The sequence below is a fragment of the Pollicipes pollicipes genome, unplaced genomic scaffold (genome assembly GCF_011947565.3).
Source record: "Pollicipes pollicipes isolate AB1234 unplaced genomic scaffold, Ppol_2.1 Scaffold_6686;HRSCAF=7923_pilon_pilon_pilon, whole genome shotgun sequence".
In the NCBI taxonomy this organism is placed as follows: Eukaryota; Metazoa; Arthropoda; class Thecostraca; order Pollicipedomorpha; family Pollicipedidae; genus Pollicipes; species Pollicipes pollicipes.
The window spans coordinates 9485795-9508248 of record NW_023596921.1 but is presented as its reverse complement, the minus strand read 5'-3'; the positions used below and the strand labels follow the sequence as shown (position 1 = coordinate 9508248).

General features: G+C 51.0%; 2 protein-coding genes across 2 annotated transcripts in view; one reads left to right on the top strand and one right to left on the bottom strand.

The window, feature by feature from the left end:
• The window catches only part of LOC119107424 (membrane-bound transcription factor site-1 protease-like), a 24653-nt gene extending 18969 nt beyond the window's left edge, over positions 1 to 5684 (bottom strand). Inside the window, 1 exon segment of the mRNA XM_037230858.1 lies at positions 5672 to 5684. Within this exon segment, the coding sequence (XP_037086753.1) occupies positions 5672 to 5684 (13 nt within the window).
• Positions 5685 to 5754: 70 nt separating this feature from the next.
• LOC119107422 (homeobox protein BarH-like 1) lies at positions 5755 to 22112 on the top strand. The gene is made up of 5 exons (XM_037230857.1): positions 5755 to 5821; positions 15197 to 15349; positions 17139 to 17287; positions 20336 to 20485; positions 22059 to 22112. Exons 1-5 carry the CDS (start codon positions 5755 to 5757, stop codon positions 22110 to 22112), a joined length of 573 nt encoding a protein of 190 aa, XP_037086752.1.
• Positions 22113 to 22454: the final 342 nt, after the last annotated feature.

Here is a 22454-nt window from a genome sequence, read left to right as displayed (position 1 = left end):
TCTGGCTTCCCGCCCTGTTCCTACAACCATGCATGCATATGAGCAGAGAAGGAATACTAGGTCAAATAAATGCAAAACGATTATCTTAGCTATAAGTATGGGCAGCGGGTACCAAAACACATCACTATAAGGATCATGAACATCCTACACCAAACATTATCCTGTAGATACTTAGTGGTTTTGTCGTGCTCGTAGCTCCTTCACATGTTAAGCCAGCCGGCAGATGTTTGACAAGTTTTTGAAACGATGCCACTTGAATTGGGATGCATTCATCAGGCCATCAGTGATCTCTTAGTTAATGAGGTTAAGTAAGATGGTTTATGTGAATTTCACCCAAATCTAAGCTTTGCGTAAAAGGGCAGTTCTCATTTATCTCATCTCATCTCATATTATCTCATCTCAGTTGCCCCTTGTCACCAGAGTGGCAGCCGGAACACAGCCCGCGATGCAGACGGAATGACCGTTCAGTCCTAGACCGAGAGCAGTAACATGTCTCCAGTGTTTTCCTCAAGCGTCCCCTTTATCGGAAAGAGTCCCTTAATTGTTACAAATAATAAGGAGACCCTTTATTGTTGAAAAGTTGGTCGAAGCGAGTTCGAAAACGAACAAGGCCAACCCATAATTTCCTGAAAACCTTCAACTATTTTGCAGAACCGATTAGTAAAAAAAAAATACATGACAGATTTGAACCTGCGGGCACGCAACCTCGGGAGCTATGACTGCGATGGCCTGGGTTGCGGTTTCCGTAACACCGAACGGCATTGGCCAGTGCAAGAAGCATCAGGTGGCGAGCGCCGTGGTCAATCTGTCCGATTAGCAGTTACAGTAACAAGTAAATATTTTGCCTTGACTTTTCCAGTTCCGCCATCAGATTCCAGCCTCACTTCGCGGTACTGTAAGGGCCAATCCGGTCTTATCATCAGTCTAAAAATCACACAGTGAAGCATACGCCGAGACCCTCTTCTAAATTGTAAGACTTGATGCTCTGAAAGTTTAAAGGTACTTCTCTCAGAAGCGTCATCACTTTTGCCCACCCGTAGACCACGGCTCAATGTTAGCCACTAGGCCGACGCTGCGGGGGCTACGGAGATTGCAAACGCTTGGCGTCGACATTTTTGTTGGTAAGATTTGCGAGCGTGCATGCTCAAAACTACGCCGCATGATTCGTATCACTGGTCGATTCGTAGTGTTCAAAGGCTACTTCTTTCAGAACCATCGCTATTTTCACCCATCCGTTGGCCGCGGCTCAGCATCAGCCGTTGGACAGACGCTGCCCGGCCTACGGAGACTGCAACGTCTGGCGTCGATGCTTTCGTTGCTAAGATTTGTTAGCGCGCATGCTCAAGACCTTCTGCATTCTACCTCACGAGTTCCTTAATATGGCTGTAGAACCCAGAAAAAAATTTGACAAAGTTTCTAAATTTTGCCAACCTGCGTCTCCATTGGCAAGGCTCTAGCTATGCCCCTGCCTATATACAAAAGTAGATCAAGCCGGGTTTGTTGAATGAGGGGCAATTGAGTGTCCATTGGACCAATTCATGCTTAAGGCAGGCAGCCTCCCGAAAGCTTTTTTCTGCGGGTGTTGCGGTTGTAAGGAAAGATAAGACATTGTTTTACACACCAATAAGTAGCAACGCTGACCCATAAATATGCAGCAAAGCAGCCATACGATTAGTTCACAGTGAGTCATGCGGAGGACAGCCGGGCCAGGACAGTGGCCGCCGACGGTGGGACGGGAGCAGGGCTCAGGTGGGGAATATATGACAGAAGGTTCTTCCTTCTGTGACTTGGTCTTTTACAGGAGGGTCTTCACTTCTATGATTTTTGTCACATTGTTTTTGGGCAGCTAACAGCTAAAGATGTCAGATTTGTTTCCGTTTAAAATTCTGCAAGAAATCTTATCTTTTGAAAAGCAGCCAATGAAATCTAGGCGCATGGAACTCTGGCGCACTGTAGGCCATTGATTCTCCTCGAAATTCTGATCGGCCCTGTCCAGGTCGTATTTTGGCATCTAGCCTGTGGAGGCACATGCCTCTTCAATGACCCAAAATTGCCCACCCGCTCGCGGACTTACCGCTCTCCAGGGAAACAACTGTTGAATGAAATGGACATATAATATTGGGAAGCTGGATAGCCTTATTTGTCGAAGGGCAAAGATGAGCGAAAGGCCAGGTTTTCATTAGTGAGAAACGCCGGCTGTTGGAGGCTTCATGACGTTCCCCGCCTCTGGACCGTTTCTGTGCCATCATGCCTATTATAGCAAATATCTCCTATCACAGGTGTCGAACACAGTCCCCAATGACAAATTTGTGAGACACGTCCTAAAATCTGCCAGTGAAGGTAAAAACAATCGGTCGTTTTTTCCGTTACGTACTCACTGACTCCGTTATTTTAAAAAGAGATATAACGGAACGTCAAAGTTAACTCAATCTTTCACTCCGTTGCATTTTCTAAAAGGTTCGAAAAAACAGAAATCGCCATTAAATCTTTACTAGCCTTTGAATTGCACTGTAGTGTCAACTCTCGAAAGCTTCATAAGCAGCTGAATCGTCCTGTCGTTACAGTGGGAAAACACTCGGAGCCTTCCTAGCGATTTGTTTCCCCAATAGTGATAGTACGAATCTCTGATCAAAAGATAAGCCCCTGTATGTATATTAAAGAAAGCACCTGTCTGTCATAGTGCTCACTATAACTGCACTGTTAACTGTGCGCAGTCTGCAGAATGCAGACAGATCTCTTGTAAAATCCACATGATCACCACGCCGCCACAGGACAAGGTATAACAGGCACACCACCTAGCGTGGGACTGTGCTCGCTGCTCACTATAAGCGGCTTTGGAACAGCTCGTTAAAAACGCTTATATAGCATGCAAGTGACTAACAAGTCAATCACACTGGGAATTGATAAGGTCAACAAACATCTACGAACACCTACTTAGGTGGCATGTAATAAACGCACCACCAAAGACGCGAGACCAGGGGGGGGGGGAGCAGTGGGAGCAGCTCACCCTCAACTTGAAAGTTGTGGGACGATGTCCCCCCTCCCCCCCCCCTGCAACCCCAACTTGGATCTGTAAAGGGCCATCCTGGTGTGTTTAGGGCCCACTCTGAACCGTAAATAAATTTTATAAGCCCACAATAGTGTATTCTGACCCAATAAGGGCTCATTCCGACTCATCCGGGTTCTACTCTGACTAGAAGAGAGCAATTCTGAGTCTGGGAAAGGCTCATTCTAGGATGAAGAAGGCCCACTTTTGACTTCTGAGGGCCTGGTCCGGCCTGAGAAGGTCATTGTGATGTACAGACAGCCTATCTAGGAATGTGGACGGATGATTCTGACTTGCAGAGGGCAAATTCTGGCCTTGGGATTCATTATGGTCTGTAGAGGCCTCGTTGTGACCTGAAGATGGTTCATTCTATCCTGTAAGGATCCAGCATTAACTGTGGAAGGCTTATTTTTTCCTGCAGAATTCCCGTTCTGGTCTGCAGATGGCCCATTCTGACCTGTGAAAGGTCCATTATCGACTGTGAAAGGTCCATTTTGGCGAGTACAGGGCCCCATTCAGGCTTGTATAGTGACTATTCTGGCCTGTAGAGGAGCCATTTCTTGACTATGGAGAGGCCATTCCGGCTTGTAGAGGGCCCATTTTGGCCCGTAGAGGGTTCACTCGTAGAGCGCCAAGTCTGACATGTAGAGGTCACATTTCGACTTTAAAGGGCTTATTACTTAATTGCAGAACCTATTCTGACCCGTATAGGGCCCATTATGGCTTGTAGGGCGCCCACTACCAGCTCTTATGGCCCGTCTTGGAATTTTGGAGCTCGTCTCCCAACTCGAAGCATCTTTTCTGCGCCCCCGCGTACCACCACCATATTTTCCGTGCGTGTTTCGTATTATCTTCGCATGTTGCCTGAACCCATTCCAAGTGAGGAAGTGCCAGATGACATTCGAATCTAATCTATTGTTGTAACGCTTCTTGAGAACATTTAGACGAAACACGCCATATAGTAGCAAACATGGTTATCGGGATAAAAGGGAGTGTTCCATATGTGCATTTGGTTTTGAATTAAAATAGTCATTCTGACAGGGGCGGATCTAGCCTGGAGTTTTTTTTGGGGGGGGGGGAGAGGACCAGCTGTTCGTCGCCAACTGGTTGGTGTGGGATCCGAGGTCCAGTGCATGGTGCCTCTCGCGAGTACCTAGCTAGGGACACCATTCAAGCACCGAAATGCTTTTGAATCTTCTATATACAGCTATGCATGTTTACAAACCTCGTAACAAAAGCCGAGCATGACTAAGCCGGGTCAGCATGCGCTTTGTTTTGATATTCAAATCACTACCAACTTTTCTTCATGAAGTTTTTTCCTGAAACGGAAAGAAATGTTTGATACCACACCATCAAAGTTAAAACCGACAGTAAGTAGACGAAACTTTTATGAAGTTCTGGGAATGTTTCGGGGGCGGGGGCCAAAACACACTCTCAGAGTTTTTTTTGGGGGGGCATGGCCCCGTGACCCCCCTCCACCCAGGATCCGCCCATGCATTCTGAAGATCACTCAGTGCAGTTCGCAGCCCTGCTCTTCTTAAAACCTCACAACCCTCTAGCTACTGAGCTACACGCCTCTTCGTGCCGACTTTTTTAACGATGCTCAGGCATTCATGACACCACATTTTTTTTTGTCCGGCCATTCCACCTGACCATATGACGTTCGAGATTAAGAAAGAATGTTAACGTCGAGTCGTTCATATATGGTGTTCGTGAGCACGACCTGCCCCCATAACGGCTGTCAAGTGACGATCAACCAATCGCTTTTTGCTGCATAAAGCAAGAAGCTGCATATTCTGTCTAGTTATTGTGGGAATTGAACTTGTGGTTGAATAAGTTAAGAATGGCACTATAACCAAGCGCACTAGTAAAAGCAAGCATTTTATACCAACGGGTAAATATGCAAGAACACCACGAGAAAGGGCCAAAACTCAAGCCTATGACACTATTTGGCGCAGCAAACATTTTCAGTCCGTGTTGCCATCTCTCGGGATATTCAAGAACGGCAAGTTTGCGTTGGCACGCAATCGCCACGTGATGCAATCAAGCAATGACGTGCTGAGAAGCATATTTACTCATTGGAGAGGCTGGTTCTGTCTAGCGCGGTCTTTTCACTTAAAGGTATACCTCTAGTTATGAGGGGGCTTATTTCATCCTATATGATTGCTCCACTATCTTCAAATGTGGAACATCCCCTTTAAAAATTATTGGTAAATACTATTCCATATTCCCACCGTCAACAGCAAGCAAAACTTCTCCGCGATGCCTGCTTTTTTACATGAATCTGAAGCACGTCTCTGAAGACTCCCAACTTAGGTGGCGTGTCGAATTTCTGTAAAAGCTGGAGGTCCCTCCAGCTGTGCAGCCACAGCCCCCTTCATCGTCGAACCACGTTTTTACCGCTAAGTAAACATCCCATCGAGCAATTATCTCCTCGCTGGCAGCATCAAAAGCTAATTAGAGACACATTTTGGGCTTTCAGCGACGTTTCACGGAAGTCAAACAAATTTCCCTGACGGACAGTTGGTTCCTGTCCGGCCGCCATCTTGGCTGTCGTCGCTGCTGCGGTCCGCGCGTCTGACGAGCCATCCGCTGATTGGTCGGCGCTGCCGGCAGACCACCCACGTGCCGCGAACATGGCTGATGCCCACGCATCGCCGGCGGCGCCGCGTTCTCCGCTGGGCCTTCGCGCCCCGCGAGCACGAGCTATGAACGGCCAGGGAGGCGACCGCGGCGCGCGCAAATCATTTCTGATCCGCGACATCCTGGGCGAGGGTGCGAGTGGGGTGCAGAGCTCGCCAGAAGCTGGTGCCGCGCGGAGTGCGCTCAAGCCGTAGTCGAAGCCCCGAGAGCGACCGCGACGAGCAGGGTCCGGGAGCGGCACTGACGCCGGACAGCGCGGCTGAGCGCGCCAGCCCCGAGCCGGCTGACTGGGCCGCCGCGCCTTGCCTGGCCCGCCCGCCGGACGCCCGGGCCACGCAGTGGGCGCTGGGAGAGGTCGGTCCGACCGGCGACTCCGCTGCGGAGGGAGCGCTGGGGGAAGCGGAAGCGGCGCGATCCCCGCCGGCCGAGGACGCCGTGTGGCCGGCGCCGGCGGCCGCTCGGCCGGCCGTTCCGGCGCTGGGCTGGCCACCCCCGCTGTTCTGCGCGCCGCACCTGTACCTGGAGCGGTGGCAGAGCGTGCTGCAGTCTCGGCTCCGGGACTGCGGCTCGCCGGCGCGAGCTGCCAGCTCAGGTAGGTTCAGTGCCAGGCAGCCCCGAACAAGAGCGGGGTCTGCTGGTCGCGGTCTCTTCTGAAGTGTCACAACAATGGTCTGGCCCTTTCCTTCTCATTCAGCATAACTAGTTTGCAGCGATGTCAGCTTAATCAACGTTGACTGAGGAGAAAACCTACAATCATGCAGACAAACGGCTGAATCCATGCGCTGAACGGCTGAATTCATGTGGTAGCCGTTCAGCCGTTTATCTGAACGACAAACGGCTGAATTCATGTGGTAATCGTTCTAAAACAACGGCCTCCGCATAGTAAGACGCCGCAAAAGGCGTTTTACCAGCAGCTATCCGTTCAGTGCGATTATATTGTCCGTTTCAATGTCTGTGTAACAAGACGAGTGTGTGTAAGAGCTACCTAGGTACGATGTTTATCGTGTCACAGAAGCTACCCGTTTATGCTTCACGATGACCGGTGGTCAGAGCAGAGGCAATGGTGGTAGGAATTCAACTTAAGCCTGACGGAAGGAGATAAACGATAAAGTGATTAAAATGCAATTGCTATCTGTGTAAAAAGTTCACGCTTTTATAGCAGATAATTTGAAGTCGGATCTCAGCTATTGACCGATGTGTAACGTGATTTAAATGAACAACCCCGTACAGCAAGACCGAAGAACACACTGAAAAGGGACACAAACACACCGTTGGAAAAACCATGGATTGTAAATTGCGACGCACGGGTAGAAACTCTGAGAGCTCAGTTTTGGGACGATGCGGCAACATGCCATGTTTGTTGCATATTTGAAACACCTCCAACGAATCGTTCGGGAGGGTGCAGCAGGCAGCAGCTGGCCGGGCTGCGAGCCGGGGCGACGATGTCCGCGTTGAACATATTTACGTAGTCAAGGCGAAGGGACTTTTGGGGGTCATCCCCCACCCCACCCCAGCTGAACTCTCGAGGTGGCGAAGCCCCCTGAGACCGAAAGCCCTAGTGCTTGTTGGCTGTTTAAGACGCCCGTAGGGCCTCTTGAGCATCGCAGACGGACACTTGAGGCATCAGGACGGGATTCTTGGCTTGAAAAGGCTCCCCATTGAAGGAGAAGGAAACCCTATAGTGCTTAAGTAGGGCCCTCGTGGCTAAATTCCCCAAAGGCATAAGTGAAAGCAGTTAGAGCTATAAACTGCTGCCTGCGTCCGTATTTGCAATTTCCGCGCCTAATTACAAATTACATGTCACGAGTCATCAAAACAGGGTGCAAAGTGGACGATCTGGTTTGATTACGAGACTATTCGGACACATTCACGCAGAACAGAACATTTAACTCCAGAGAGTTCGGATGGCAACATCATGAATGGGTTTTTTTGGGTTAAGGCTCTGCAAAGCTGCAGGCCATGCGCCGTATCAAATGGCGTCTCAACTAAGTGTCTTCCCGATGGCAGAGCTTTGAAATGTTCCGGAGTACAGGATGCAGCTGAACAAATCTTAGCGTCTAGCATAAAACGAACGAAGCTATTTTTCAAAACATGTGATAAGGCTGCCAGAAATTAATGACACGCCCAATGCCGCTTGAGGCTACAAGTGCGCACAGATAACAAATATTCATACCTCCTCTTGTGAAAGTAGCCAATGTTTCTAAGAATGTTAAACAGCGTGCGTTAGCCATTGCTCAGCTGCTGCGATCTTTAAGCATGCATGTGGTGTTAGTCGCCTGGATTTCACTGACTGTGGGGCACACCCACTTTAGCTTCCTCGTTAGACGCCCGTCTGCCGCCTGCGCCGCCTCTGACCTTATGTCACGAATCTGAGTTCTGACTCTGTCGCCTTCGAGTGCCGGACCGGTGTCGGTGCCATAGTCATTCGGTGGTGACGACCTCATCCAGCGGCAGCATTATTGTGCTATTCGAGCAGTGTGTTACTGGAAAGCGCTGGTGCACATTGCGTACGCCATCTATATAACTTCGTAGTTCTACTCGCCTATGATGTCGAAGTAGATGTAGTACCTCCCGATTCAACGAAATGCATCATGAAGATGGTGGTCTGCCAATGATAAAGATAGTTTGTAAGCTAAAAAAATGCATTCCGATAGGCTGAAAATTGTTTGATTTGCACGCTTCCGATAACAATATATTTACACTCACCTTCTCCTCATTCACATGAGGGTCTGTTCTACCTGAACCGGTTTAATCGTCATCAAAATCTGAGAAAACAAATTGAATTCACGATTGATATGAACCGCCCTTAGGAACGGGAGCTTGACTTAGATCGCGCTGAGGCACACAATCTTTGTTTTGCCAAAATGGAAGTCTTTATGAATAAGACTGTCGGGAGGTAAAACCAAGCGCAAGGTCTGTCTGTGACGTCATCAGTCACGTTACAGAAGTTCCCACGACACTGCAGAGAGGAAATAACTCGCGCTGTCCATTGCCTTTCAAATCTATCCAACCCCATCACGAGATAACAAGTGAGTTAACAGTGAACACCCTAGCTGTTTATGTAGACAAGATATTGAGTACGGCTCACGACGAACAAAGCACCTTATCCTAAAGTAAAGGCTAAAGGAAATATTCAAGTATCTGTAGAGCGATCCATGCGACGCTCGATCTGTTGTGCCTATGGAAAACTCGCTACTAATGTCCCTTGTTACGAACGGCAGGCCGCTAAGCCGTCAATATAACCGCTGGGCCACCGAAGCGAATGACCTGTGTGGTAAGATCAATGACCTAAGACACGACATGGGTATGCGGCAAACACTAAGGTCCTGACACCAGTGCAGCCACGCATACAATAACATCGCTACCCATGTACATCTGTATAGCATTACAATATTCAGATATTGATTCGCTGGAATTTTGCATGGACAGAACATGGTTGCCACGCGATGCGTTCTTGCAATACACATGTTGATTGGCGCAATCCCAAACGAAATAATTTTTGGAGTTATTCCTGTTTACCTATACACAAAAAGAGCATTTTGTGAGAGAGAATGGTGTAGTCAGATATCTAACTGCATCTTAGTGCGAATTTCGTCAAGAAATGAAGAGATCACATACCAAAAGATAGCATCCAAGTTTTTCCTTACATATGATCGGGCACATAGGTTTGTTCCTGGTACGAACAAGTAACTAAAATACCCGGAACAAAGCTGAGTGTCTTCTGATTTCCTGTCAATACTAGATGACAGATTTCATCAAGCTCCAATTTTTGCCAGGGACGTTTAGAACCGGAAACTACCGTCTTGATTCAGCCCCTAAATAAAACGTCAACCACAGGCCGTAAATTGTGATTGTAGAAAGAGAAACCACATGTTTCATTAGGTGCAAAGTCACAATGTGGGAAAGTATTACTTGATTTATGATGACGTTTTCACATGAGATCGCTAGGCCGTCATGTTTTTTTTTAATATAATGTTTTTGCAACCTCCAGTTGCAGGCTCAGGCAGTTTTCAGTACGAAACATGCCTTTTACGCCAGAAAACGCAATTATGCACGCACATGTGTTCATACATTGTCAAGCATGTGTTTTCAAGCCGATTGACCAGACGGCCTTTTCTTTCTGCATTGCAATATCGTTACGAATTCATTTTTCCCATTTGGATAATAAGCGCTCGGGTGGGGGTTAATTTCTCCCCCCCCCGAAGTCTTTTTTAAATAACTTCCGAATGACGCAGCGTAGACGCGACAGATTTTGTATCGCTGTAAGCAGCTTAATAGACAATCCTTTTGGGTTGTGTAGTGGTTAATGCGTCTGCGTTACGCGCGTAACGCGTCTGCGTTAAGCACTGCACGTCTGAGAAACGAGAGGTACGGGGTTCAATTCCCCGTGGTGCCCGCCCTTCCTGCCAGGGTGAGAGGCAGGCGACACCATATGGCCTCAGCAGCTGAGTGCGTCGTAAAGCCCCAATGAAATGACAATCTTTTGGCATAAGCAAATTGGACATACCTTGTAAGGTCACTTACCTATGGTAGATCAAAGTCAGGCCATTCCCGGGTCTAAATTTTGACTCCCGTCGTCGCACTGACACAAAGCTAACAACTGCTGACAAGGGAGAACGCGACGTATCTGTGAATACATGGGCATCGATATATGCGAACGGACACATATGTTTGGGAGAGTTTTTCTAGGGTTCATGTCAGCTCGCAGCAAACAGAGCAAATCCCCGTCCAGGTGGCTCAGTTGGTTAGAGTGCCTGCCTTCCGATTCACCAACCCGTGGCGGGGTGGGCCTGAGTCGCTTTAAGCGCTCGCTATGTGCCCTTGACGGGTATGGCTTGCGACCGCTGGCAGCGGTCGCGCTTAAGATCAGTTCACGTCAGAGGGCAGGACTGACCGTGCCGAGCATTGTGGCACGTAAACTTTCGCACACTAATTTCTGCCGCTGCCTGGAATTGTGCGATCGGATGGTAGGGGTCAGGGCTCACGCAAGCACTGCTTAGTATGAGCTCTGATTCCAGAGTTCCATCCATACAAATGATTCGGATCAAATCTTAAAAAATGGCGTAAAACCAGCTGTACGGTGGGTGCGTATATGCAGGTGCGCGCTGTTTCGGGTTAACGCGCACATTACGAATTCATGCCCAGACTTAGAGCCGCTGAACAAATAGGCCTCAGTCCAAAATGCGTCAAGTCATTAGTCGTTACCTGTACTCCCGACACTCGAATTTAAGTCACGAAATCTCCCTTTTACACAATCCAAACATATTTCATGGCAACATGACAAACTCGGCAAGGTAATTGGTGGATATTTCCCGCCATGCCGGGCGCACAATTTGTGAGGGATTCACCAACCACTCAATCATTACTTCTCCCTTATCATATCAAGTACCGTGATTCTTAATTCCCACCATCTACTTCAGATATGTGAAACCCCAAATAACAGCCGACGTCGCAGTCGCAAACCGCATTTACGCACATATGCCCAGCCGCTGATGCTAAACGCACTTTTCTGGTCGCAGTCCTCATCGAATGCATTTGCCTGTCCGTCTGGCACCAGATTTGCTAGCGCCTGTGTTTAACTATAACTTGACGCAACCAACAGCGAGGATACTGTAAGGTTAGAGTATTGCAGCATCTTAACACAGGGCTCAGGGCGACGTTCGTACATGGCATATTAGTTCATACGGTCATGGTATTCCTGGCATTCAAATAATGTATCTGCAATAGGAGAATTACTGTAATGCGACATACAACGGAGCGTGCTGATCCAGAGGGCGACAGCGGCGGCGTGATCTCCGTGTGTAGGCACTGGCACCCTTGGAACACAAGAGGAACGCACCGGAGTTCCCAACGGCACGCTGGGGACACCGTCACTCCGAGATAAGTAAACGAAATCCTTGCCCGCCGTCTGGTCCACGGACGGGCAATTCTGCTCCCAACCAAACACTCGGCATTCACCGCTATCGAACTGGGGTGAGAACCACGTCTTGCAGTACTTAATCCTACGTTGGCAACCTCAGAAGAAACAACGCTTAACATCTGGCTATCAGTCTTCTTGCAGCCGAAGGGCTCATATAAATGACCACACATTTCAGGAGAAACCCTTTAATTGCACCCGATCATTCCTACCGCCCATCCTCGGCTTAGCAGCCGCGGGTTTGTGCAGTGGGACCAGTCTGTTATATTGTCCGGGTGGCATGACGGCTCTGTGCAACAAAACCCTGTCCCCTGGGGCATAGATAACTTGATTTGCCTTCCTTTCATGCATAGGTTTGTTTTTGTCATGACATGCGCTAGCTGCATTCAGAGCAAAACCATACGTTTTCTGCGAGTCTGCAAGTAGATTGTCAAAACATTGTGCGATAGCTTTCCACCAGTTTACTAAAGGTGCCTAGATGCGTTTCGGCGGGAAGCTTTGCACACCGCCCAAACATCAGTTCGTGCGGGGAAAACTCTAGAGAGCGCTGAATTTGTGATCTATATCCAAACACTACTTATACATCAGTATCAGCTGTGTTCGCCCCACTGTTCGTGCCGCCCCGACTCCAGATGTTTTGATAGTATCGCTACAGTGGTGCGATCTAGTCAGTCAACGATGCCATTTCATTGTGGACGACAACTATTGATTTGAATTTTCAACGCCCAAAACTCATTTTTTGTCAAGACATCCCCGGTAAACAAATATTCTGATTCGAGTGAATTCTAGAGCGAACTCCGTGCCTGCTGATGAATTCGTCAACAAAACTGGAACTACCCTCGCCGCGGTGAAAGCACACAAAAGGTAAAACTCACAGCAGCGCGGAAAATGATCGGCGAGAATTAGCAAGTGTTTGTTGCCACTAACTGTACGTGGTAACTCTGACGAAATATCCATGCCCATCACCACCTGAGGTGTAAATACAGACAGCTGTCCCAGGGACGTCCTCCGTGCCGGGATGGCAGGGTTCCTAGCTTCACGGCACTCGCATCCGTCACAGCAGCTTACCCACACGAACATTTTACCGTCACATTCCGACTTTGATTTGTGCAGCCAGCTTATCATGGGCAAAATGGCTTCCCGTTAGTCCACTGTGCATTGACGATATCACTCCAGGTATCAGCGGCTCTGGCACCACGACCTGTAGCTGACCATCATCAAATGGCCGTCGGCGGCAATCACGGTACAGCACCCACACGGCATTCGCAATTTCCACCAGAGACAAATATGATGCGCCATGCTTCAGCAGATTTTCGTGTGGCTTGCTCCATTGGAATATATGTTGCGCTATCCGTGATATGGCAGCGCCAGCCTGTTGCTCTGCTCGAGTAAAACGCAAGGACCAATGAAGGCAGTGAAGTAGCTGAAAACACCTCTCCGCATCCGTCTGCGTTGTCGCATCAGCAGTAAACTAGGGCCGTCGGCTTAACCCACCGGCAGCAGGAACCTCTCTTCCAGGCTTCTATGCTACGTCAAATGAGTAGTGTTCCAGTTTCTGTAACCAGCAAGCTAACATACCCGTCAAATTTTTTAACTGCTTCAGGCGCTGTGAGGAAGCATGGTCGCTGCGCAGCAAAGTGTTTTCCCGTCGAGAAAACCTAAAAATGTCGAGCGAACACCGTCACGTGTTTTCCCGTCGAGAAAACGTAAGAATGTCGAGCGAACACCGTCACGTGTTTTCCCGTCGAGAAAACGTAAGAATGTCGAGCGAACACCGTCACGTGTTTTCCCGTCGAGAAAACGTAAGAATGTCGAGCGAACACCGTCACGTGTTTTCCCGTCGAGAAAACGTAAGAATGTCGAGCGAACACCGTCACGTGTTTTCCCGTCGAGAAAACGTAAGAATGTCGAGCGAACACCGTCACACCAAGCAGCTAACGCTTCGTGACTTGATAGGTGCTTCAAAACGAATTGGAGCGGCGCACCACGCGTCTTTTAGCATGCCGAAAGCAATCTGTGCCTCAGAGCTTTAGGTGAACCGTACGTCTTTGTTTGTCAAACGGAATAGTAGTGCAGCTAGAGTACTGAAGCCATCAGCATAATGTGTGAAAAGTGTTGCTGCACCGAGGAGACTTGCTGGCTGCTGAGCGGTTTTTCATACCGGACCCTGTCGTACCTTTTCGACTCTCGCTGGGTCAACCCGGCTGCCATCCTCAGATGCTACATGACCCAGGAATGTCACACTGGGCCGAAACCTCGCACATTTGCTCAAATTTAATGCCAGCCCTGCATCATTCAGTCGACCCAACGCCGTCTCTAGGCTGGCCAAAAGCTCATCGAAAGTGCGTCCATGCGAGATGACGTCATCGAAATAGCTCCGAGGTATATGGGGCGATAAATCAGTCAGCACAATATCGAGCAATTGCGCTGACGTGGCCGGTGAGGCAGACAGGCCCAGGGGCATACGACAAGGACAGTATGCACCAAATGGAGTTGCAATAGCTGCTCTTTCCGGGTCCTGAGGGTTCACAGATACCTGGCAATATGTAGAATTGAAGTCCAGCACTATGGAAGGGTTACTCCTTGCCAACGCTTCTAAGGAATTGTCTGTCCTTGGTTTGCAAGATGCTGAAATAGGGGTCTGGGCGTTGTGTTTCTTGGGGTCATTTGATGTCTTATTTTATTCTTGTTTAGTTGAGTGTGCACACACCATTTAGGAAAAATGAGAGGGTGAGGTGGAGATACCCACCCTCCCTGAATCGCTTATAAAGGTCGCCGTCCCACTTGAAGTAAAACAGCATAGTTTTCACTTCAAAGAGGTTTTTGTACTTGATATTTGGTTCTCATGGTATCCCTTTTCATCGTAAGATCGATGAAAGGATAAGATGGGATAACAGGGACCTAAGTTTGTATCAAGCCTCAAACGCACACAGAAAGGATAAGATGGATCTAAAACCCATGGTTTGTCGTCGGGGCGATTAAAATAGCCGTAAGTGCTTTTTGGGGCTGCGTTTTTGTTTCATCGTCGTGTAGGTATTGGTCCAGTTCGGGTCTCGGTACTTAATTGATTTGATCCTGTCGGGCTAAAACTGTCATTGGGATCAATCTGCGCTTTCTGCAATTGCCGAAGTTGGTACGAGATGACGGAACAAAAATGTTTCCGAAGTGAAGTTGGTCGGCTATTTTGATCATTCATTATATTGTGTCTTCCGGTTTGGTGTCTTGTAAGCCTAAATGAACCATTCCAGGATTATGCGATGGGTAATGGTGTTAAAGGTGGTACATTGCTTGCGGTGTTCATCCTGGTGTTAATCCTCAAGGTGAATGACGAGGATGTTGAGAGAACACGGAAAAGAGCGATTCACATGGTTAGGAGGGTGGACGATGTGTATGCTTTAGGTATCACAGACGAACTTTAGTATGCTACGCATGGCAAAAACTACTTTCGTGCATTCATTGTAGAGCATTTGTGTAGTCTGGCACGGGCCATTTGATAATGCATTGTGCCACAATTTGTAGAATGCTACATGGTTAAGAGCTTGGGCTCAAGGGTGCATCACCAGCCTCCTGAGCATCGTCCTGTCCAACAGGCGTGGCTGGCAGCCCGCTGGCGCTAGCCGTACCGCAGCCTGACCCGGGCCGCGTCGGGGTACCGGTACCTGTGTACCTGCGCACGAGACAGGACGAGCACGCCGACCTGTGCGCTGGCCGCCGGTGCCGACGCAGTCGCACTGTCTTCACAGGTGAGAGGTCACGTCGAGGTCCAAGGTGAGAGGCCACGCCATGATTACAGGTGAGAGGTCATGCCGTGTTCACAGGTGAGAGGTCACGCCGTGGCCACAGGTGAAATGTCACGCCATGATTACAGGTGAGAGGTCACGCTGTGTTCACAGGTGAGAGGTCACGCCGTGGTCACAGGTGAGAGGTCACGCCGTGGTCACAGGTGAGAGGTCACGCCGTGGTCACAGGTGAGAGGTCACGCTGTGGTCACAGGTGAGAGGTCACGCCGTGGTCACAGGTGAGAGGTCACGCCGTGGTCACAGGTGAGAGGTCACGCCGTGGTCACAGGTGAGAGGTCACGCCATGATCACAGGTGAGAGGTCACGCCATGATCACAGGTGAGAGGTCACGCCGTGGTCACAGGTGAGAGGTCACGCCGTGGTTACAGGGGAGAGGTCACGCCGTGGTCACAGGTGAGAGGTCACGCCATGATCACAGGTGAGAGGTCACGCCATGATCACAGGTGAGAGGTCACGCCGTGGTCACAGGTGAGAGGTCATGCCGTGGTCACAGGTGAGAGGTCACGCTGTGGTCACAGGTGAGAGGTTCACGCCCGTGGTCACAGGTTGAGAGGTCACGCCGTGGTCACAGGCGAGAGATCAGGTCGTGTTACAGGTGAGAGGTCACGCCGTGGTCACAGGGCGAGAGGTCACGCCTTGGTCACAGGTGAGAGGTCACGCCGTGGTCACAGGTGAGAGATAGGGCCGTGGTTACAGGGGAGATAGTCACACCATGGTCACAGGTGAGAGATCAGGCCGTGGTTACAGGGGAGAGGTCACGCCATGATTACAGGTGAGAGGTCACGCCGTGGTCACAGGTGAGAGGTCACGCTCTGCCCACAGGCTCAAGTGACAAAGTGTTCGTAGATACTGCGTCTCTGAGTAGTTGAACGTGCCGTGCTGCGGCCAGAGATAACGGAGTCTGCCTTGTGCACTTGGTAAGCATATATGCGCACCCGATGTGTATCGGATGGAATGCTCAGTGGGGATTTATTTATTTTACCGAGTATCAAAGGACTAGGGCAGTTAATGTCGCAGTTCCCGACATCTCTTAGTAGCCTCCGCTACTAAAAGGTGTGTGCGCTACTCATGAACTGAAACAAGGCTCGTCGCAGGCCTCCAACCCACCCAACCGCTTCTGTCAGCCAAGTTTGTCGACAAACACATTCCAACCTGTGACTTTCCATCACAAGAAGGCTGCTGATTCGCAGAACTGTGTCCTTGCGACGGCTGAAAATGTTTTAAGACGGTTAGTAATGTTAAAATGACTGAATAGTTCCCATGTTGAAATTAGCCAACATTTAATATTCCAGGAGGCTCTAGTTAAGCGATGGTTTCAAGCAGTCATCGGTATGTATCATGGAATACCCAACGTTGCAAGGCGGTGCTTAGCTCTCGCTCATTGACCAGCGGCAGTGGCAGTGGTGTTGGGGGCCCTTGGTCAGGGAGCGTGACCTGGATACGGCCTTGAAATGTCGGGTGTTCTCGTATATATATATATATATATATATATATATATATATATATATCAGACGCTCAGAATCCAGTGAAGCTAGAATGGCCTTTCCGCAGTATGCGCTGTTAAGGGAGAATCGGCGATTGATACGTCATTTAACCAGTAGAGCTACTTGTATATTGGAGGTCGTTTATTTTCGGCAGAAAATGCACAAGGAGTAAAACCAGAAGCCTTGTGTTTTGTTCATTTTATTATAGCCGGTTAATGCTGACACATTTGCTACGCGACCTGTTTCAGAAGCGCAGCTGGTGGGCCTAGAGCGTAGATTCAGCGCGCAGAAGTACCTGAGCACCACAGACCGGATAGAGCTGGCCAGGTCACTGGGGCTCACGCAGATGCAAGTCAAGACCTGGTACCAGAACAGACGTATGAAGTGGAAAAAGCAGGTCAGCTGAACTGGATGCGCCTTGGTGTCATAGCCCCGTGCCAGTGCGTATTTCCGTCGCCTGTTGATACACGTATTTTGTCTTTGACCCCCTATTTTCTGACGCAGCATCCAGCGAAGATGCCAAAGTCTTTCCGCGTTATGCACTCTTTGTGGTGAACTGTTGAGAGTGCGTGTCGCGCCGCAGCTCTGATTAGTCTGAAGAGCAGGCCTCAGGGTCGCGGCCCGGCGGCGGCAGCTGGGCCGCCATCACAGCTGATTGCCCGATGCGTTCCGCCGCCTCCCGCTGGGGTCATTAGCGCCCCCAGCTGGCCGACAGACCGCACACTTCCGAGGGACGCCCGGCGCCCTCCCTCCCCTCCCCGTCATTCTTCTCGGCCCAGGTCAGAGGCCAGGCCGGCCTCGCGGGGGGCCCGCGGCGATACACTAACACATCAATTAGCGACACAGCGGGGACACACACACACACACACACACACACACACACACACACACACAACACACACACACACAACACACACACACACACACACACACACACACACACACAACACACAGACACAGACACAGACACAGACACAGACCACAGACCACAGACCACAGAACACAGACACAGAGACACAGCACACACACAGACCACACGACCACACAGCACAGCACACCATACACAGACACAGACACAGACACAGACACAGACACCAGACACAGACACACAGACCACACGGAGCGGTCCCGGGTGCTCACGCATTTACGTGCCGTGATTCCAGTCCCGGGTGTCCAGCTTCCGCGCGGGGTGTTCGATTCGTCGTGTGCAGCACGCGCGGAAGCTCCGCAGCCACCTAACTGCGAACTGCGCGGCCATCAGTCTGGCTATGTGCTATGTGATGTGTGCTAAGAAAGGGCACACATTGACTCAAAGCCACGCGCGATGCTCAGAAGGTGTGGTGCAAGGAGCCCTTGCGATCAGCGATGGCGTGGCTCGTCAATGAGCTGGGGCAGGTTCATGACGTCCCTGATCGTAACCGTGCGCGCAGAAATCGCTTGTGATGGGAGAATCGTTTTGATAGGCTGTTGCCATGCCTGAACAAATGAAACATCTGTACGGCTCGAGATATGTCGCGCAGAGAGGACCTTAACGTTCGTGCTTTTTTTCTCCTTAACGTCGCGCTTCTGTAGATACGAGGGAGGGACTGCTCCTTGCCGCCTCGTGTCTCCAACAGGGACACCATGAACGGGTGACATCATCCGACCAGTATCGACCCGGAAGTCGCTGACGATATGTGCGACGGGTTGGCTTGATGTGGTTTAACCACCACACGTGTCGGCGACCCCCCCCCCCCCCTTAGAAAGCGTGTCCGAGTTGTCAGGACGAGGGCGGCACCATTCAAAGCTACCCTCTGCAGCGTGGAACGCCGGTTCGGTCAGGTATCCTAAAGCCGCTGTTGTCAACGAGCCTAGCAGCACAGCAGCCCGCAGCGATGCCTGCTGTGAGCCCGTGATCCTGACAGGGCTCTGTCGATTCGCTCGCTCTGGAGCGCGGTTGCGCCCGCAGTGATGTCCGCTGTGGGCCCGTGATCCTGACAGGGACTCTGTCCGATTCGTTCGCTCTTGAGCGCGGTTGCGCCCGCAGTGATGTCTGCTGCGGGTCCATGGCCCTGACAGGGGCTCTGTCCGATTCACTCACCCGGACCGCCGCGCCGGTTACCCGCCGCCGTCTTGAACGAATGAGGCCCTGTCTCTATGCAGGTGCAGTCGGGAATTCCTCGCGGCAAGGATATGCAAGTCACTGGGCACGCTGCCATTCTGTAACTGCGTGCTTTTTTAAGTAAAGTAATTTAAAAGTGGATTATGCGCGATGGCTACAGCCGCCGACTGCGGTGGGCTTCCCGCTGACGTCGGTTTTGCCGATGCGTCGGGATACCCGCCACGCTTTCAAGACGGCGGCGGCGGGGCCAAAGAAGCGCCACGTACGCACGATCGCTCGTTTGTCAGATCGCTGAGTGCCCCTAATATAGCTGCGCGTCCCTTTGAAATGGCCGCGCGGCTCGCGTGCTGCGCACCCTGCTGAGCGGTGCTCGCTGCAGCACCTGCAAATCGAGGGGGCGGGGGCGGGGGCGAGAGCGGACAGGCAGGTCACAACAGGCCGTCAGCGGCGGGTGGCGCGTGTCGTGTCTATCTCCGCGCCAGGTGCGTCGCCACGCGGCCGTGCGGCACTACGTCAGGAGGGGGCTCGTGCCCGTAGACCGACAGGTTGCTTTTGCTGATCGCGGTGTGACTTTGGATGTCAGTCGTAACTGTCCGCACTGTTCCCACGTATATGTCCTGGGCATCTATCTGCATGTATCTTTCTTCTGTCTCCACCAGCTCGCACTTCACTCTATAACATTCCAGGGCAAAGCTAGGAAGATTACGTACGGTGACAGCTGGAACTTGCATATAACATCTGGAACTTGGAGCTTGGGCTGGAACTTTACAATGTGTCGGATTATGGTGGATATGGAACGTGGTATTACAAAACGGGGCAAGATGTGCATTCAGCCGCAAGGTCGGCGTGGAATATCATTAACGCTAGAAGCGGCGATCTCATTAAGTTGAAAGCGCGTTTTTTAAGAACACGATAATTTCTACTTCGAGGTATGCACCGTCCATCAATCTACCCGACAACACAAAAATGCGATTATGAGTGGTCAGTTTTGGATGCTGGAGGTTTTTGGGAGAGCTTTAAATTAGTTTGACATTTACAAGCCACACCAGGACTGGTCAAACATGAGTTGACAAGTTATGCCTTTTGCCTCTGTCATCGCCCCGGGAGAGGTTTGCAACAGTTGCCCTAGTTTTTCTCGAATATGACCTTCGAATACGGACTGCTCATATTGGTCATGTGTACTGCATGATAAATGAGCGTGCTTGCGTGTTTTGCTCCGAGGGACACCGAGTGACGTATTCCTTACACTGCACGCAGTAATTTCGAGATTCTGCAACTATTCATCCGACACTTTTCACGCCGCCTTCAGGCCGTACGTTTTCTCACACAGTGCATTTGCACCAGGTGCTGCTGAAGGGGGAGCGGTCACCCACCAAGCCCAAGGGCCGGCCCAAGAAGAACTCGGTTCCGTCGCTGGTGGAGCTGCAGCGGCTGACGTTCAGCGAGAGGCCGTCGCCGCCGCCGCCAGCGGCCGGCCAGCCGCAGGACAGCCAGGTGTCCACCTCCCAGCTGGAGGAGCGCGCCGCCGCCTCCTCCTCCTCAGACGAGGAGGACGAGGGCGACGTCAGCAGCGAGGAGGCGCCGCCCGAGGCGGCCTCCGGCCCGGCGGACTGAGGCACTCTGTCTGGAGGAGGCGGCCTCCGGCCCGGCGGACTGAGGTACACTGCCCGAGGTGCGCGGCCTCGGCAGCAGGGACGCATGGGGTAAATGGCCATGGTTACTTGTGAGACAGCCAGACAGCCAGCAGTGACGCACGGCCGCCATCTCTCCGCGCAGTGCGATGCCATGTTACAATCCGTTGGGTTGGAACTGACGGCTCCCATACGAAATGCTAATAGGTCTGAATGTGTCAGTGGAGGCAACTCTCAGAGCTCACGGAGCTCCAGTGTTACGTGAAATTGGATGTGAGTTCACGTTATTGTGGTTAAGTCTTTCTGCAGTGATGCTTTCATCATGTGATCCTTATCAGACTTCAAAATCTCTATCTCTGATTTTTGTTAAGATTTTGAACGCGAAATTCGAGCCGTCACGGGACTTGATGCCTTGATTGGTTACTTCCACTACAGTGAAGGAGTGTCGTTATTTATTGATAATACAAGCTTCAGGAGACGGACGCATTGTCATGCACGTTGTTCCGAGTCATCGGCATGCTCAGGCGCGTCCCCTGACCTTACTGCAAGCGCAGTGGACGTAAACGACGGAGTACTTTGGTTTATGGGACGCAGCGTGTAATGGATGTACAAATATTATTCGCTTCGTTTGTCCCGACAAACTCCTCTTTACAACCATCCCAGCATGGGAAGCCAAGCCAGAGAAGGCCTTGACGCGTTGCCGCGACCAATTGCCAAGGTCAGGATGAAAAGTTCACGATAACATTACTATCGAAACATTGACGTCGGCGCTGGTTTGGTGTCGTGCCTTCAAGAGGAGCTCCGGGCCGCCAAGCGCCAAACTCTTCAACCCATCACAACATCGTGGCCGACACAATTTCACGCGCGCGGAACCTGAGGGGCCTCCCGTTGACGGTGAAGCCACGCGCCGTGCACGGCTGCACCGCCTCGTGGCGGTACTGCGCTCGCCGCGGCATGGCTGCGCCTGTGTTCTTGCTATTGCCGTTCACCGAATCTTAAATCTACGAGCCATTAGGAGACAGTTCATGCGATCACATTCGTCGATACACATGAATGCCGTTTCAAACGAGTCCTGAATCATACTTGATAAAGCGTATTAAAACAACCCACTTAGGATTAGGCAATCACCTACTAGCGACAAGCGCAACCGAGCTTACATATCGTCGCAGCGTTGATCAGTTTTCCTTAGCACTGCTTGTTGTCTTAATGATGTCACAACCGTTCACAGCAGCATTGCGGAATGCTGCAGGCAATGCCCCAGGACTTAAGCCCCATCACGGGAGCGTCCGGCAGCCAGAATTCGCAGCTCCCACGTTGACCTCCACTTTAGCATCTCCCACGTCATTCTAAGTCTGCTCGTCGCCTCGGTGGCTTCTCGGACGCCGGGCCGGGGCGACGACGGAGCGTGACGCCCAGGCCCTGACCCGTCCGGACAGCTGACGCAGCTGCCATCGGCGGCGGCGGGGGAGCGTCGACAGACGGGGGAGTGACACTCGTCAGGGCCCGGACCGCCCGGCCGGACCGCGTCGGCGGCGGCAAAAACGGCAGGCAGCCGCGCGGCCGCCGGCGCGGCCAACACGGGTCTGAAGCGGCCGCCGACAATGGAAGTTAGCTCCGAGGTGGCGGCCAAAGGAGCAGACATATATTTTTTCACGACATTGACGCAGGCGCCCTGTTTGGGTAGTGGGCCCTTGACGGACAGCAGCCAACATACTTCACTTTTATCTCATTTCAAATTTCATATCACGATCTTATTTTTCGCGTCTCAGCTATGGCACACGGTGCTGCGCAACCATGAGGCAGAAATGACCCATACGAAGTTAATGGCAGCG